Genomic DNA, 18,171 nt, shown 5'->3' on the forward strand with positions numbered 1-18,171 from the left:
GAAATTGACAGAACATTGTAAGTCAATGATATTTTAATTTTAAAAAAAGTTTTAAAGAAAGAATTGCCCGGTATTTAGCATCTACCACTTGTGAAATAGACTTCTACAGCTTTTGTTTCTTCCTTTCCACTTCAATCCCAACATTGGCCTCCATCTACAATAAAGAGTTCTGAATTCTCTCTGGGCTGTGAGAAAATCCCAAAATAAACTGACACTGTAGTCTTTCAGTCAAGAGATCTTGACAGGTTAGAACAGGCCTTTAACTAGGAGGCAATTCCTAGAGTCTTATAACTGCAGCCTGTAGCTCACAATTTAGTACTCATCTTTCCTAATATATTCTATAGCTTGTTAATGTTTGTGGGTGTCACTCTTGCCCCCAGCATTTGATCAGAAGCCCTTTGAGAGTCCAGATTGTATGTTTTGTGGAGTCCCAGGGCCTCCTCTTCCTCTCTGTTATCTTATACTAGAACTCAGCACAGGTTGGCTACCTAGATCCCACGGCCATATTTTTTGCATGGATAAAACTGAAATGGCAAAGATAAAATAAGGAAGGACAGACTCACCACTCCTTAATACCTAAAACTCACATTTAGCATAAAACAGCTTTTCTCATTCATATCTAAAAATATCCAGTGTAGAAATGCTTTAAAAATAATACCCCAAAGACCTTAAGGTCAATGTCATCGCTCTGCTTCAAATGCAACTTGTTTTCCATGGAAAACACATGAAATCAAGGAAAGAGAATGATTTCACAAGTGAGAAAATGTTTAACTCCTACTAAACTTCTATAATTTGTATTTCCAGTGAAATTACTTCTAGTGCAATTGGGATAGAATAGTTAGGAGTTAAAAATAAATTATGGTAGCCCACCACTCACAAAGAGCTAAGTGACTTCACTGTAAATAAAATGTGTACCTCTAGGAAATAATAAGAAAGGTTGAGACATTTGAGAAAGCATTACAAGTAAGGATGCTTACAGGACTCCTTTAGACAAGTCTCCACCCAATACCTCAAAGCTCGGTGATGCAGAATCTGTTATATTTGTGGTCATCTTAACTGGAACACATACAAGAGAATTTTATGAAAAATCCATCTCTCCAAACCACAAGAAAGTGGTAGAACAATCTGAAGAAACATCTACATACTTGCTCCACCTGATTTTATGCTGTCCTGTTCAAAAGCAGAATCATCCATTCTGCTGCTTGATCCACTATTCATTCCTTCCCTGTAGTCAAAAGACAAAAACAATGGGAAAAAGCAAAAAAAAAAAAAAAAAATCAAAACAAAACAAAAATACAAAACCAGTGAGCTAGGATTCTTTGCCAAACTTGAGCTTATCTAAGTTTTTAGGTATGTTGGGTACTTTCTTATTCAGATGTTTCTTTCTGAATTTTTTTAAATTTATATATATATATATATACATATATATATATATATATACACACACACACACACACTTTTTTTTTTTTTTTTTGGTCTTCTTAGGGCTGCACCTGTGGCATATGGAGGTTCCCAGGCTAGGGGGCTAATTGCAGCTACAGCTGCCAGCCTACACCACAGCCACAGCAATGCCAGATCCCATTCACATCTGTGACCTACACCACAGCTCATGGCAACACTGAATCCCTGACCCACTAAGGCTAGGGATCGAACCTGCATCTTCATAGATACTAGTCAGGTTCATTAACCACTAAGCACAATAGGAACTCCTAATTTATATTTTTGACCACGGCATGCAGCAGCATGATGTGGGATCTCAGTTCCCGGACCAGGGATAGAACCCAGGTCATAGCAGTAAAAGCAACAAGTCCTGACCGCTAGGCCACCAAGGAATTCTCATCTTTCTGAATTTTAAAATAATCTATTCACCCAGCAACAATCTGGAGCCCGACACTGTGTTTAGATAGGGTAATAGTAAAGAAACATAAGGCATTACCTTCACCTTCCATAATCTTTTAATCTAACATGAAAAAGAAACTGTGTACACAGGAGTTTCCTGGTGGCCTAGCAGTTAAGAATTCAGCATTGTCACTGCTATGGTTTGGATTTGATCCCTCGCCTGAGAACTTCTGCATGCTGTGGGCATGACCAAAAAAAAAAAAAAAAAAAAAAAAAAAGCACACGGTAATAGGTAGGTGATGATTAGGGGATGGGAGGTCTCAATGAATCAGGTAGTTGACGTAGTTTGGAGGGATAAGTGAACACTTGTGGAGGCAGCAAAACCTTGGGCCTTAAAGAATTAGGAAGGAAAAGACAGGAGCTCCCCATGCAGCTCAATGAGTAAAGAACTGACATAGTGTCTGTAAGGATGTGGGTTCCATCTCTTAGCCTCACTCTGTAGACTAAGAATCCGATGTTGCCACAAACTGTGATATAGGTCACAGATGAGGCTTGGATCTGGTGTTGCTGTGGCTGTGGCTACAGCTGCAGCTCAAATTAGATCCCTAGCCTGGGAACTTCCATATGCTACAGGTGCTACTGTAGAAAAAAAAAAAGGAAAAGACATGAACAACTAATACTCTGAGACACAATGATGGTGTTATTTTCTCTTTCTCATGAAAAACCAACTTGAATCTAGACTAATTGTACTTTGGAGCATTTTATTCCTGAAATTTGGAGAATCCTTTTTACAGGCCTCTGTCCAGGGCACAGACTCTAGCTCTAATCCTCAAAACAAACATTACAATTTCAACCATTTTTTTTCCAAGAATCTTTCAGTTTTGTTACTTAATTTTCTAAATGCCAAACCCTTAGATTACTTCTCAGGAGCAGTCATGAAATCCGCTAAACTTGTACTTTTATCCTGTTGTGTTTCAACGTGAGATGTCTCTCAGGAGGTGGCTTCACAGATTAACTCACACATCATTCTTACTATTCCTAGAGACACACCTTTCACCATTTCTGAGTTTCTGTTCCTACATTTCATATTTATTCCTCCCGTGTCTTTTTCTTCTCCTGTTTGTTATAAAAATAAATTTCCTCTTTTGCTCTCACACTGTGTCACAAATTGCTGATATTTTTATTATATAATCAAACCTAAATATTTGAGAAAAACGGAAAATTAACAAGAGAACAAAAAGCAAAGGGCATTATGCACAGACGATTATCCTGGAGTACATTATTCTCAACTTTTTCTTGTGCATATTTTTATTTCTTGACAAATTGGGGGTTGTACTACATATACAGATCTATGGCCAATTATTTGACTACATATGATACTTCTCTTATCAAATATTTATCTAATTATAATTTTGAGAGGCTAATTAGGATTCTAGTGTATGGAAGTATTACAATTTATTTGCCTAACAATCTACATTTAAATATTTAGTTTGGAGTTCCTGTTGTGGCTCAGGAGTAACGAACCCGACAAGCATCCAGGAGGATGCAGGTTTGATCCTTGGCCCTGCTCAGTGAGTTAAGGATCTGGTGTTACTGTGAGCTGCAGTGTAGGTTGCAAACGGGGCTCGGATCTGGCATTGCTGTGGCTGTGGTGTAGGCTGGCAGCTGCAGCTCTGATTGGACCCTTAACCTGGGAACTTCCATATGCTGCAGATGAGGCCCTAATAAGAAAATAAATAAATATATATATATTTAATTTTCTTATATTTATCCCTGTCATAAACAACACTCTGCATATATATTAGAGTATATGATTGGTTATTTTTCCTGAAGTAATATTACTTGACCACATTGCATATTTTTAAGGATTTATATACATTCCTAAACTGCACTTAAACAAACTGTACCAACTTGCTCTGCTACTAAGAAGGCACAAGAGGGCTTATTTCTCCAACCATCCTGACAACACAACAAGGGATGGAGTCATTCTAAATCTTTGTTAAACTGATGGACAAAGGATTCAGCATAAATGAATCCAACTAGTATCCATGAAGATGTGGGTTTGATCCCTGGCCTCACTCAGTGGCTCAGGGATCCAGCATTGCCATTAGCTGTGCTGTAGGTTGTAGACTCCACTTAGATTCCCTAGTTGCTGTGGCTGTGGTGTAGGCCGGCAGCTATAGCTCCAATTTGACTCCTAGCCAGGGAATTTCCACATGCCATGGGGTACAGCCCTAAAAGGCAAAAAAAAAAAAAAAAGGACAAAAATGGTATGTTCTCATTATTTGCATTTATTTGATCACTAGTAGGACTAGATATTTTTAAAAATTTATCTTGCCTTCACACTTGCATGCATGCTTCACATGCCGCAAACAACATTTCAGATATAATTTCAAGTCATCTGTACATACTGATGCTACATGTAATCTAGCAAGTTTGCTGCCCTTTGGGCTTGAAGCATTCCTTAAGAAAATTTCTAGGATGTATCAGCTGATAGCTAGACATTGGTGGTTGACTAAAAGTCACATGATTAGGCTTCCTGTGAAAGAAGAAAATGCTTCTCTAGTATACACTAAAGGCACCTGAACTCATGGGTACCATTCTCCTTCTTCATCTTTTTTCAGGTTCCCTATCCTTTCCTTTTTGCCTTCCTAGATTCTAGGTGTCTAAATTACACTCACTGCCTACATCTCCCCCAGTGACCTTAAAAGGGAGTTCATGCTGAGTTTAAATGCGTTTGGAGAACCGGTGGTCAGTATTAATAGTCTGCTTGACTCCTATGTGATAACATGTGCTGCCACTCATCATAATCAGTGAATGTTAATATAATTAACATAATAGATTCTCAAAGTGTGCTCTTCACTGCCCACCCCCTATTGGTATCATTATCACCTGGAAACACACTAGAAATGCAAATGATCAGGCTTAACACCAGATCCCCTGAATCACATTAATGATGCCCAATAATATCTTTTAAGTAATTCCAATGAATGCTAAAATGTGAGAAGAACCAAATTATTGTATTTCCATCAACACAGAAAACAGTGATTATAGACAGGATTAAGATGGCGAAATAGAAGGACTGAAGCTCACCTTCTATCATAAAAACAAAACTACAACCAAATGCTGAACAACCTTCAGCCAAATGGACTGGAGACTTTCAAAAAGATATCCTACTCCAGAAGACAAAAAGGAGGCCACATCAAGAGGTAGGAGGGGGGAATTACGTGATATAAGCAACCCCATACCTCATGGGTGAGAAGCCCACAGACTGGAAAGCAGCTGTATCACAGAGACTCACCTACAGGAGTGAGAGTTCTGAGCCCTAAGTCAAGTCCCCAGGCCTGGGGATCTGGCATTGGAAGAAAGAGACCCAGAGCATCTGGCATTGAAGGCCAGTGAAGCTTATGTGCAGGAGTTCCATGGGACTGGGGAAAATGGAGACCCCATTCTTGAAAGGCACATACAGGCTTTCATGTTCACTGGGTCCCAGGGCACAGCAGAGGCTCCACAGGAATCTGGGTCAGACCTGACTGCATTTCTTGGAGAATCTCCTGGGAAAATAGGGGGGTGACTGCAGCTTATGTGGGGGGAAGGACATTGGAGGCAAAGTCTCGGGAATATTCATCAGTGTGTGTTCCTCTAGAGGTGGCCATTTTGGGAAAATCTGGCCATACCAATCAGTGCTGAGAAGCCCCAGGAGAAACAATAACCCAGGTGGGATCACAGCCCCACCCATCAGTATACAGGCTGCCTAAAGAACCCCAGGCAAACAGCTGCCTCTAATCTCACCCAGAGACAACGCCCCACCCACCAGTGGGATAGGAATCAGCCCCACCTACCAGTGTGCAGGCACCGGTCCCTCCCATCAGGAAGCCTATAATAAGCCCTGTAGCAACTTCAGTCACAAAGGGGGCAGACATCGGAAGGAAGAAAAGCTACAACTCTATCATCTGCAAAAAGGAGATGACACCAAAAACCTATAAAAATAAAAAGGGAGAGAACTCTAACTCAAATAAGGGAGCAAGAAAAAAAAAAAAACCCACAAAAACAGCTAAGTGATCTGGAGACTATCAGCATCTAGGACAAAGATTTTAGGCTGATGATGCTGAGGATGATGCAAGACATTGGAAGTAAACTGGAAGCAAAGATGGATAATTCACAGCAAACACTGAGCAAAGAAATACAAGATTTAAAACTTAAACAAGCAGAGATGCAAAACAAAATAACTGAAATAAAAAAATTAATTAGAAACAACCAACAGCAGAATACAGGAGGCAGAAGAACAAATAAGACTAGAGGAAATCACTGATGCAGAACAAAAAAGAGAAAAAAGATTGAAAAGAAATGAAGAGAGCCTCAGAGAACTCTGGAACAACGTTAAACACAGCAACATCCATATGATAGGGGTGCCAGAGGAGAAGAGAGAGAAGGGGACAGAAAAAATATTCAAAGAGATAATAGCCAAAAAATTCCCTAACATGGGAAAGGAACCACTCTCTCAAATCCAGGAAGTGCAACGAGTACCATGTAAAATAACCCCAAGGAGGAATACCCCAAGACACATACTAATCAAACTGACCAAAATTAAAGACAAAGAGAAAATCTTGAAAGCAGCTAGGGAAAAGAAACAAATAATAGGGAAACAAATAATAAGGTAACCCCAATAAGGTTATCAGCAGATTTTTCAGCAGAAACTCTACAGGCCAGAAGGGAGTGGCATGACATACTTAACATGATGAAAGGAAAAAACCTCCAGCCAAGATTACTTTACCCAGCAAGGCTCTCATTCAGATCTGAAGGAGAAATCAAAAGCTTCACAGATAAGCAAAAGCTAAGAGAATTCAGCAACACTAAGCCAGCTTTACAACAACTACTAAAGGAACTTCTCTAGGTGGAAAAGAAAAGACCACAACTAGAAGCAAAAATACCACAAATGAAGAGTTCCCGTCATGGCTCAGTGGTTAACGAATCGGACTAGTATCCATGAGAATGCAGGTTCAATCCCTGGCCTTGCTCAGTGGGTTAAGGATCTGGCATTGCCGTGAGCTGTGGTGTACGTCACAGACGCAGCTCGGATCCCACGTTGCTGTGGCTGTGGCGTAGGCCAGTGGCTACAGCTCCAATTAGACCCCTAGCCTGGGAACCTCCATACGCCATGGGAGCAGCCCTAGAAAAGGCAAAAAGGCAATATATATATATATATACACATACATACCACAAATGGCAAGGCTCACCAGTAAAGGCATATATACAGTAAAGGTAGGAAATCATCCATGCACAATTATGCTACCAAAATCAGAAATCATGAGGAGGGTACAAATGCAGGACACTGGAGATGCACTTGCAATTAAGAGACCAACAACTTAAAACGATCTCGTGTATATATATATATATATAGACTCCTATATCAAAACTTCAGGGTAACTGCAAACCAAAAATTTACAATTGATACACAAACAAATAAGAAACATCAACTCAAACACAACACTAAAGATAGTCATCAAACCATCTTTAAATGGAGAAGAGAACAAGAGAAGAGGGAAAAAAAAGAGTAACAAAAACAATTCCAAAACAGTTAATAAAATGGCACTAAAAACATACATATCAATAATTACCTTAAATGTTAATGGACTAAATGCCACAACCAAAAGACATAGACTGGCTGAATAGATACAAAAACAAGATCTATATATATATATGCTGTCTTCAAGAGACCCACTTCACTTCTAGGGACACATACAAATTGAAAGTGAGAGGATGGAAGAAAATATTCCATGCAAGTAGTAATCAAAAGAAAGCTGGAATAGCAATATTCATATCAGACAAAATAGACCTTAAAATAAAGAATATTATAAGAGAGAAAAAAGGACATTACATAATGATTAAGGGATCAATCCAAGAAGATATAACAATTGTAAATATATATGCACCCAACATAGGATCACAACAAAATATAAGGCAACTGTTAACAACCTTAAAAGGAAAAATTGACAATAACACAATAATAGTGGGAGAATTTAACACCCTACTTACAGCACTAGACAGATCATCCAGACAGAAAATCAATGAGGAAACACAGGCCCTAAATGAAGCGTTAGACCAGATGGACTTAAAAGATATTTATAGGACGTTCCATCCAAAAGAAACAGAATACACATTCTTCTCAAGTGCACACGGAACATTCTCTAAGATTAATCACATTCTGGGTCACAAATCAAGCCTCTGTAGCTTTAAGAAAACTGAAATCATATCAAGCATCTTTTCTGACCACAAAGCTATACAACTAGAAATCAACAACAAGAAAAAAAACTGCAAAAAACACAAACACTTGAAGACTAAAAAACATCCTACTATATATCCAGACAAAACTTTCCTTAAAACAGACACATGCACCCACATGTTCATTGCAGCACTATTCACAATAGCCAAGACATGGAAACAACCAAAATGTCCATTGACAGATGATTGGATTAGGAAGATATATACACAATGAAATACTACTCAGCCATAAAAAAGAACAAAATAATGCCATTTGCAGCAACATGGATGGAACTAGAGACTCTCGTACTGAGTGAAGTAAGTCAGAAAGAGAAATACTGTATGATATCACTTGTATCTGGAATCTAATATAAGGCACAAATGAACCTTTCCACAGAAAAGAAAATCATGGACTTGCAGAATAGATTTGTGGTTGCCAAGGGGAAGGGGGAGGGAGTGCGGTGGTTGGGGAACTTGGGGTTAATGGATGCAAACTATTGCCTTTGGAATGGATCAGCAATGAGATCCTGCTGTGTAGCACTGGGAACTATGTCTAGTCACTTATGATGGAGCATGATAATGTACAAAAATATAATGTGTACATGTATGTGTAACTGGGTCACCATGCTGCACAGTAGAAAAAAAAATTGTATTGGGGAAATAACTATTAAAAAATATTGGCTATAAAAAGAAAAAAAATAAAGATGAGTTGGTACTTAAAAAAATGCTACTAAATAACCAATGGATCACTGAAGGAATCAAAGAGGAAATTAAAAAATACCTAGAAGCAAATGACAATCCTCCAAAACCTATGGGATGCAGCAAAAGCAGTTCTAAGAGAAAAATTAATAGCAATGCAAGCCTACCCCAGGAAACAAGAAAAAGCTCAAATAAACGACCTAACTCTACATCTAAAGCAGTTAGAGAAGTACAGACAAGAAGTCAGCAGAAGGAAAAAAAATTATAAAGATTAGAGCAGAAATCAATGAAATAGAAATGAAGAACACCATAGAAAAGACCAATGAAAGAAAAAGCTGGTTCTTTGAAAAGATCAACAAAATTAATAAACCCTTAGACTTACCAAGAAAAAAAGAGAGAGGACTCAAATAATAAAATTAGAAATGAAAAAGGAGAAATTACAACAGACATCACAGAAATACAAAGGATCATAAGAGATTACTACATGCAACTATAGGTCAATAAAATAGAAAACCCAGTTCTTAGAAGAACAATCTTCCAAGACTAAACCAAGATGAAACAGAAAAGATGAATGGACCAATCACAACTACTGAAATTGAAACTGTGATTAAATAACTTCCAACAAACAAAAGTCGAGGACCAGATGACTTCACAGACAAATTCTATCAAACATTTAGAGAAGAAATAATGCCTATCCTTCTGAAACTATTTCAAAAAATTTCAGAGAAAGGAACACTCCCAAACCCATTCTATCTATGAGGCCACCATCACCCTGATACTAAAACCAGACAAAAATAGCACAAAAAAGAGAAAATTAACAGGCCAATTTCACTGATGAACATAGATGCAAAAATCCTCAACCAAATACTAGCAAACTGAATCCAATAATACATTAAAAGGATTGTACATCATGATCAAGTGGGATTTATCCCAGGGATTCAGGGATTCTTCAATATCTGCAAATCAATCAGTGTGATACATCACATTAACAAACTGAAGAATAAAAACCATATGATCTTCTCAATAGATGCAGAAAAAGCCTCTGACAAAATCCAACACCCATTTCTGATAAAAACCCTTCAGAGGAGTTCCCGTCGTGGCGCAGTGGTTAACGAATCCGACTAGGAACCATGAGGTTGCGGGTTCGATCCCTGCCCTTGCTCAGTGGGTTAAAGATCCGGCGTTGCCGTGAGCTGTGGTGTAGGTTGCAGACGCGGCTCGGATCCCGCGTTGCTGTAGCTCTGGCGTAGGCCAGTGGCTACAGTTCCGATTCAACCCCTGGCCTGGGAACCTCCATATGCCGCGGGAGCGGCCCAAGAAATAGCAACAACAACAACAAAAGATAAAAGACAAAAAGACAAAAAAAAAAAAAAAAACCTTCAGAAAGTGGGCATAGAGGGAAACTGCCTCAACTTAATAAAGGCAGAGCTATCATCATTCTCAATGGGGAAAAGCTGAAGGAATTTCTGCTGAGATCAGGAACAAGACAAGGATGCCAGCTCTCACCACTACTATTCAACATAGTTTTGGAAGTGCTACCCACAGCAATCAGAGAAGAAAAAGAAATAAAAGGAATCCAAATTGGAAAGGAAGAAATAAAACTATCACTATTTGCAGACATGATACTATACCTAGAAAATCCTAAAGACACTACCAAAAAACTATTAGAACCCATCAATGAACTTGGCAAAGTTGTAGGATATAAAGTTAATACACAGAAATTGCCTGCATTTCTATATACTAACTACGAATGATCAAAAAGAGAAATTAGGGAAGCAGTCCCGTTTACCATCACATCCAAAAGAATAAAATACTTGGGAATAAAGCTACCTAAAGAGACAAAAGACCTATACTCTGAAAACTATAAGACACTGAAGAAAGAAATCAAAGATGACACAAATAGATGGAAAGACATATCATGCTCTTGGATTGGAATAGTCAATATTATCAAAATGACTATACTACCCAAGGCAGTCTACAGATTCAATGCAATCCTTATCAAATTACCAAGGACATTTTTCACATAACTAGAACAAAAAAAATTTTTTTGGTCTTTTTGCCTTTTCTAAGGCTGCTCCTGCGGCATATGGAGGTTCCCAGGCTAGGGGTCTAATCAGAGCTATAGCCGCTGGCCTATGCCAGAGTCACAGCAACAGCAGATCCGAGCCACATCTGTGACCTATACCACAGGTCACAGCAATGCCGGATCCTTAACACACTGAACGAAGCCAGGGATCAAACCTGCAACTTCATGGTTCCTAGTTGGTTTCGTTAACCACTAAGCCATGACAGGAACTCCTAGAACAAAATATTTTAAAGTTCATTTGGAAGCACAAAAGACCCAGAATAGCCAAAGCCATCCTGAGAAAGAAAAAATGGAGCTGGAGGAATCTGGCTCCCTGACTTCGGATTATACCAAAGAGCTACAATCATCAAAACCATATGGTATTGGCACAAAGACAGAAATATAGATCAGTGATACAGGATAGAAAGCCCAGAATGAAACCCACACACCTACAGTCAACTAGTTTATGACAAAGAAGGCAAAAATATATAATGGAGAAGAGACAGCCCCTTCAATAAGTGGTGTTGGGAAAACTGGACAGCCACATGCAAAAGAGAAATTAGAACACTTCCTAACACCATACACAAAAATAAACTCAAAATGGATTAAAGACCTAAATACAAGACCAGATACTATAAATCTTTTAGAAGAAAACATAAGCCAAACATTCTCTGACATAAACCACAGCAATATCTTCTCAGATCCTCCTCCTAAAGTAATGACAATAAAAACAAAAATAAACAAATATGACTTAATTAAACTTAAAAGTTTTTCACTGAAAAGGAAACCCTAACCAAAACAAAAAGACAACCCACAGAATGGGAGAAATTATTTGCAAATGAAGCTACTGACAAGTAATTAATCTCCAAAATTCATAAACACCTTCTGCAGCTCAATATCAAAAAAGCAAACCCCATCCGAGAAAAAATGGGCAGAAGATATAAACAGGCAATTCCCCAAAGAAGATATACAGATGGTCAAAAAACACATGCAAAGATGTGCAACATCACTTATTATTAGAGAAATACATATCAAAACAAATATGAGCTACCACCTTGCACCAGCCACAATGGCCATCATCAAAAAGTCTACAAACAGTAAATGCCAAAGAGGGTGTGGAGAAAAGGGAACACTACACACTCGTGGTGGGAATGTAAATTGGTGCAACCACTGTGGAAAACAGTATGGAGATGCCTCAGAAAACTATAGAATTACTATTTGATCCAGCAATCCCACTCCTGGGCATCAATCCTGAGAAAACCATGACTCGAAAAGATACATGTACTCCAATGTTCATTTCAGCACTATATACTATAGCCAAGACATGGAAATAACCTAAATGTCCATCAACAGACGAATGGATCAAGAAGATGTGGTACATAGCAACAACAACAAAAAAAAAGACAAAAAGACAAAAAAAAAAAAAGAAGATGTGGTACATATGCATAACGGAATGTTACTCAGCCATTAAAAGGAACGAAATAGTGGCTTTTGCAGCAGCATGGATGGACCTAGAAATTATCATGCTAAGTGAAGTCAGTCAGACAGTGAGACACCAACATCAAACACTGTCACTGAGATGTGGAACCTAAAAAAAGGACAGAATGAACTTCTTTGCAGAACAGATACTGACTCACAGACTTTGAAAATCTTATGGTTTCCAAAGGAGACAGTTTGGGGGGTGGGGTGATGCGCTGGGGGTTTGGGATGGAAATGCTATAAAATTTGGTTGTAATGATTGTTGTACAACTATAAATGTAATAACATTCACCGATTAATAAAAAAAAAAATTGGTTGTGATGATCATTGTACAACTACAAATGCAATAAAATTCATCAAATAATAAAAAATTATAATATAGGAAAAAAAACAGTGATTTCATTAATTTGAACCAGTTGTTAAAACAGAATCTGAAAACACATCCTCCAGGGACAATGATTACCATTTGTTTCTGCAGCGAGCCCTCCATTCTTTCATGGCGACCTGGAAGGTTTCCAGATTCACAGGCAGGTCCCCCTTTCCAGAATCAAGCATATTCCACAGCTCCTCAAGACCACCATCTTCAGAACCTTGACTAGTTGTTTGTCTCAGGTAATCTATTACTTTGATGACTCCTACTAAGCCTTGGGAAGAAGAAAGCCAAGTTAGTTTTAAAGGATGAGGAAAGATAATTTTTTTAAAGTGAGGTGCTTAACTCTTTCAGGTACCTTGGGTGCCACATAACCCTGCAGACCCGCTGAGCTGGTGTCATAAAATAGAAAGAACACTGGCCTTGGGTGGGGTCCAACAGACTAGGGTCAAATTTGGGCTCTGGAGTGTATCAGCTGTGTGGCTTTGGGAAAAATATTTAATCTCCTTGAGCCTCAGTTTTCTTATCTATGAGCTAGGGTGATATCTACCATACAGAGCTGTTGTGAGATTTAAAAGGAATGATAGGGAATTCTCTAATGGCCTAGAGGGTTAAGACTTCTGTGTTTTCACCGCCATGGCTCTGGTCACTGCTGTGGCACAGATTTGATCCCCCGCCCAGGAACTTCCACATGCTGCAGATGTGGCAAAAAAAGAGAAAGAGAGAGAACCTGAAATAAACAGTGCAACTCTCATTTTTTAAAAAAAAATTGGAAGAGTTCCCATCATGGCTCAGAGGTTATCAAACTCGACTGTTATCCATGAGGATATGGGTTTGAACCCTGGCCTCACTCAATGGGTTAAGGATCTGGCACTGCCGTGAGCTATGATGTAGGTCACAGATGGCGGCTCGGATCTGGCGCTGCTGTGGCTGTGGTGCAGGCCGGCAGCTACAGCTCAAATTAGACTCTAGCCTAGGAACCTCCATATGCTGCGGGTGTGGCCCTAAAAAGACAATAAATAAGTAAGTAAGTAAGTAAATAAGTAAAGAAAAATGATATTTGTAATTTGAAAAAATCACTTGTGGGACTTCCTGCTATAGCACACCAGGCTGAGGATCTGGCATTGCCACAGTTGTGTTATAGGTCACAGCTACAGCTCAGATTCAGTCCCTGACTGGCCTGGGAACTCCATATGCCACACGTGCCACTGAAAAAGGAAAACAAACAAACAAACACTTGAGGGAAGTGATCAAAATGCCACTTTATTTTGTCTCTTACTCTTTCCTTAAAAAGCATTCAGAGAAAGAAGTTTTTCTCTTGTGCTAGATGCAACTTCTGCCTCAAGGAAGTGGTTTGACTTTTATTTGTCGGGGTAGGGTGGAAAAGTCATTCTTAGATGTCAGTCAGTCCTACTGCCACATTCAGAAATTAAAGTCACACAGATTGTTAGTAATTAACACACCAGTCCTTTTGAAGCACATGACATTTCTTTTTCTCTTAATTAACTCCTGCCTTAGGCTAGCTGCTTGAAGGGGAGAAGGAAAAGGAAGGAAAAAGTTAATAGCATGAGTGCAGGAGTGAAGATTCTTCCCTCCAGGAGGTAAGCAGAGACCTTGATATAAAATTAAATTAAATTAAAATCTAGTACATAATTAGAAGGAAGGGAGAGTTGTAAAGGAGATTGAATAATTTTAAAGAGAGAATTGATTTAATGGAAAATGTCATTTGGCTGTGCCTTGAAGAAATGGAAATAAAATTATTAATCATCATTTTTTTTTTCTTTTTAGGATTGTTTCTTAGATGATTTTTATTTCTGTTTGCAGTAGACTTGGTGAGTTGGAAAGTCAAAAAGAATATCTAGATCTCATTTCCCTCCATGAAAACTCTAAAACCTGTCTCATAGACCTCAAAACTAGAAAGATCTCCTGTGGTAGATTTTTAATGTGTCAAAATAACTGGGCCACGGAGTACCCAGATATTCAGTCAAACAATACTCTGGTTGTTTCTGTGAGGGTGTTTTTGAATAAGACTAGCATTTAAATCAGCAGACTAGGTAACACTGACTGCCCTAAGTAGGTGGGCCTGAACAGAACAAAAAGGTAGACCCTTCCGCAAGTATGGGGTTGGAGGGAGGGATGGACTAGGGGTTTGGGATTGGCATTTGCACACTGAAGTATATGGAATGACTGGCCGGCGGGGTCCTGCTGTATACACAGAGAACTCTACCCAGTATTCTGTGATAATCCATGTGGGAAAAGAATCTGAAAGAGAATGGATGTGTGTACATGTGTGACTGAATCACTTTGCTGTATGGCAGAAATGACCACAACCCCGCAAATCAACCATACTTCAATAAAACTTTAAAAAATGAAAAAAAAAGAGAGAGAGAGAACTCTGCCTGCACGGTTGCCTTTCAACTGGGACTTGTCTGTTTTCCTGACTTTAGACTCAAACAGAAACATCAGCTCTTCCTCAGTCATCAGTCTGTTGACCTTCGGACAAGAACTACATCATCAGCCCTCCTGGTTCTCAGGCCTTCGGACAATGACTGAATTAAACCATCATCAGTGAATGCCCGTTCACCCCACAGTTCTTGGGACCTGCCTTCTTCTATAATCACGTGAGCCAATTCCTTATAGTAAATCTCCTTACATATATTACACACACATGTACACTCGGTTTTGTTTCTCTGGAGAACCTTGAACAACACACCTCCCTTCTTCCTTCAGTTGAGCTTATTTTCTTCCAAGAAATAGTTCCTTAAATCTTGTCCAAACAGAGAGACCTTCTGGAAACAAATAAGTCCCACCCATTCTAACAATATAATTAAGAATGCAGGCAAATGTTCTGCTATGAAAATGTTGATGCTGCTGTTTACATTTGAGAAAAAATATCCAATGGAGACATATTGGTTAAATATATTATGTTACATTCACCAAAAGTAGGGTATACAAAGAAAGTTTGTTGACACAACATGTATTCAAAATTACTGAAAAAAAGCAGATTATAAAGCAAGTCTGGGAACATTCCCATACATACTTAGAAAACATGTATATAGCTTAAGAGGAAAAGAATGATCCAAAAAAAACCCAAAAAGTCTTGAAGTATTGTGGAGTGTGCCCCTTATGGTCCCTGCCTCCTAATTGTTTTGTTTTGTTTTTTGGTCTTTTTAGGGCCACACCCATGGCATATGGAAGTTCCCAGTCTAGGGGTCGAATCAGAGCTGTAGATGCCGGCCTACACCATGGCCACAGCAACACTGAGCGAGGCCAGGGATCAAACCCACCTCCTTCAGGATACTAGTCAGGTTTGTTAACTGATGAGCCACAATGGGAACTCCCTTGCCTCCTAATGTTTACACCCAGCATGAGGATAGGCATGACCTGGGACTTGTTTCTAACCAGCAGAACATGGCAAAGGGGACAGGATATACATGTATGTGATTGCATGATTAAGTTACATAACATCACAGCACCTATCTTGCTGGAGTCACTCACTGGCTGGCTTCAAAGAGGCAAACTGCCATATTATAGGTGGCCTATATTTAGAGGTCCAGCTAGCAAGAAACGAGCTAACTGACAGCAGCAAGAAACTGAATCCCTTGGCCCTACAAATGCAAGAAATGAAACTCTGCCACCAAAGCAGATCATTCCCTAGTTGAGCCACTCATGAGACAGATGCCCTGGCCAACATCCTGACCGTGGCGTTTCGAATGAGTTCCTTAACAGGAGACCCAGCTAAGCTGTGTGTGAACTCCTGATTCACAGAAATTGTCATGTAACAAATCTGTGCTGTTTTAAGCCAACAAGTTTGTGGTAATTCAGCACCAGGAAACAATACAAGTAGCTGGATACTGCTATTTTGAAACCATTGTGGATGTACTGTAGAAGAAAGCGAAGGAGCATCTAGGTTGATGTCGTTGAGAACCAAGATTTTCTCTGGTTGAGAAAGAACACACAGAATATAAGAGAAGGAAGACTAGATTTCATAATATAATTTATCTTCAAAAGTTTTGAGTACTTCCTAGGTCTGCCCACTGAAAAGGACTAGAAACAATCACCATCCCTTGTCCACAGTTTGTGTCACTCTGTATTATTTCCTATTAAAAGGAACCATGAATTCAAGGAGTTTCTGCTGTGGCTCAATGGAATCTCTGGCGTCTTGGAAGCACTAGGATGCAGGTCCGATCCCAGCCCAGCACAGAGGGTTAAGGATCCGGCATTGCCACAGCTTCAGCCTAGGTCACAACTGTGGCTCGGATCTGATCCCTGGCCCAGGAATTTCATATGCTGCAGGGTGGCAAAATAATAAAACAAAACAAAACAAAATAAAATATAAAAGGAACTACAGATTCCAAGGTTGGGGCAGGAAATGTAGAAGATAAACCTGAAGACTTTTCTAGTACTAGAGAAAACAAGGAAACTATTAAAAACGATGGGAGTGTCTCAAAAGCATTAGTACCTGGGACATATGGTTGTTTCAGAAAATAATGAGATGCTCAAAGAAGGATGGGAACAACACAGACATAGGGGTCAGCTAAAAAATATTCTGCCAGCCAGTTCTGGGTCAATCTGAGCAACAAAATAAATAATAATAGTAACAGATTGTAAACCTCCTAGTAATATTAACTCTTTTTTTTTTTTTGTCTTTTTGCCATTTCTTGGGCCACTCCCACGGCATATGGAGGTTCCCAGGCTAGGGATCTAATCGGAGATGTAGCTGCCAGCCTACACCAGAGCCACAGCAACACGGGATCCAAGCTGTGTCTGCAACCTACACCACAGCTCACGGCAACGCCAGAACCTTAACCCACTGAGCAAGGGCAGGGATCGAACCCGCAACCTCATGGTTCCTAGTTGGATTCGTTAACCACTGCGCCATGACGGGAACTCCTTAACTCATTTAATTAGGGGAAAGAAATGTTCCCTGATGGACAAGTAAAAAGCATGGAATGAATAATGGGAATTGAAAAAAAAATCTATTTAGCAACCATCAAGTTAAGAGTTGATTTAGGCAAGAAATATCAATGGATGCTATGTACTGACCACCAGTTTCAATGTGTGGGGCTCCCCCTGCCTCAACATGCACACATCCAAGCAATTCTCAAGACACTGGGTGTTCTACAATTCAACTCGATTCTGACATGATCTATATGGTGATCATGTCAGATCCTCAGGTTAACAGCTAAGTCCTACAAAACTGAGTCCCCGCCCCCAACTCTGGAGACCAATTCAAGGTCGTTATCCATGCTTCTGATCAACCAGTTCTAGACTGAAGGTTCCCAAGACCCCCTCCTTAGGTTCAGTTAATTTGCTAGAGCAGCTCATAGAACTCAGAGAAACTGTTCACTTGCTAGACCACCAGTTTAAGGATATAGCTTCAGAACAGCGAGACGGAAGAGAAGCACTGGTCAAGGTGTGGGGGAAAGGGCGTGGGGCTGCCATGCTCTCCCTGGCG

The 18,171-nt window shown here is 39.5% G+C and overlaps 1 protein-coding gene across 20 annotated transcripts in view; it reads right to left on the reverse strand.

Annotated features, from left to right (window-relative positions):
- The window catches only part of IRAG2 (inositol 1,4,5-triphosphate receptor associated 2), a 124,674-nt gene that overhangs the window by 93,553 nt on the left and 12,950 nt on the right, over positions 1 to 18,171 (reverse strand). For all 20 annotated transcript variants that reach the window (XR_014803694.1, XR_014803696.1, XR_014803695.1 and 17 more), the window contains exons 4-6: positions 12,807 to 12,987; positions 1,146 to 1,225; positions 978 to 1,056 (exon numbers count right to left, since the gene is read on the reverse strand). Coding sequence is in view for 17 of the 20 variants with exons in the window: in XM_084956525.1 (XP_084812651.1) it covers positions 978 to 1,056; positions 1,146 to 1,225; positions 12,807 to 12,987 (340 nt within the window). In the remaining 3 variants the exon portion in view is untranslated. The remainder of the gene's footprint in view (positions 1 to 977; positions 1,057 to 1,145; positions 1,226 to 12,806; positions 12,988 to 18,171) is intronic.

This window comes from Sus scrofa, chromosome 5, assembly GCF_054392235.1.
Source record: "Sus scrofa isolate SSC_HxYL_T2T_F1_AM1 chromosome 5, Sscrofa_HxYL_maternal_Yorkshire_Landrace_v2.0, whole genome shotgun sequence".
Lineage (NCBI taxonomy): Eukaryota > Metazoa > Chordata > Mammalia > Artiodactyla > Suidae > Sus > Sus scrofa.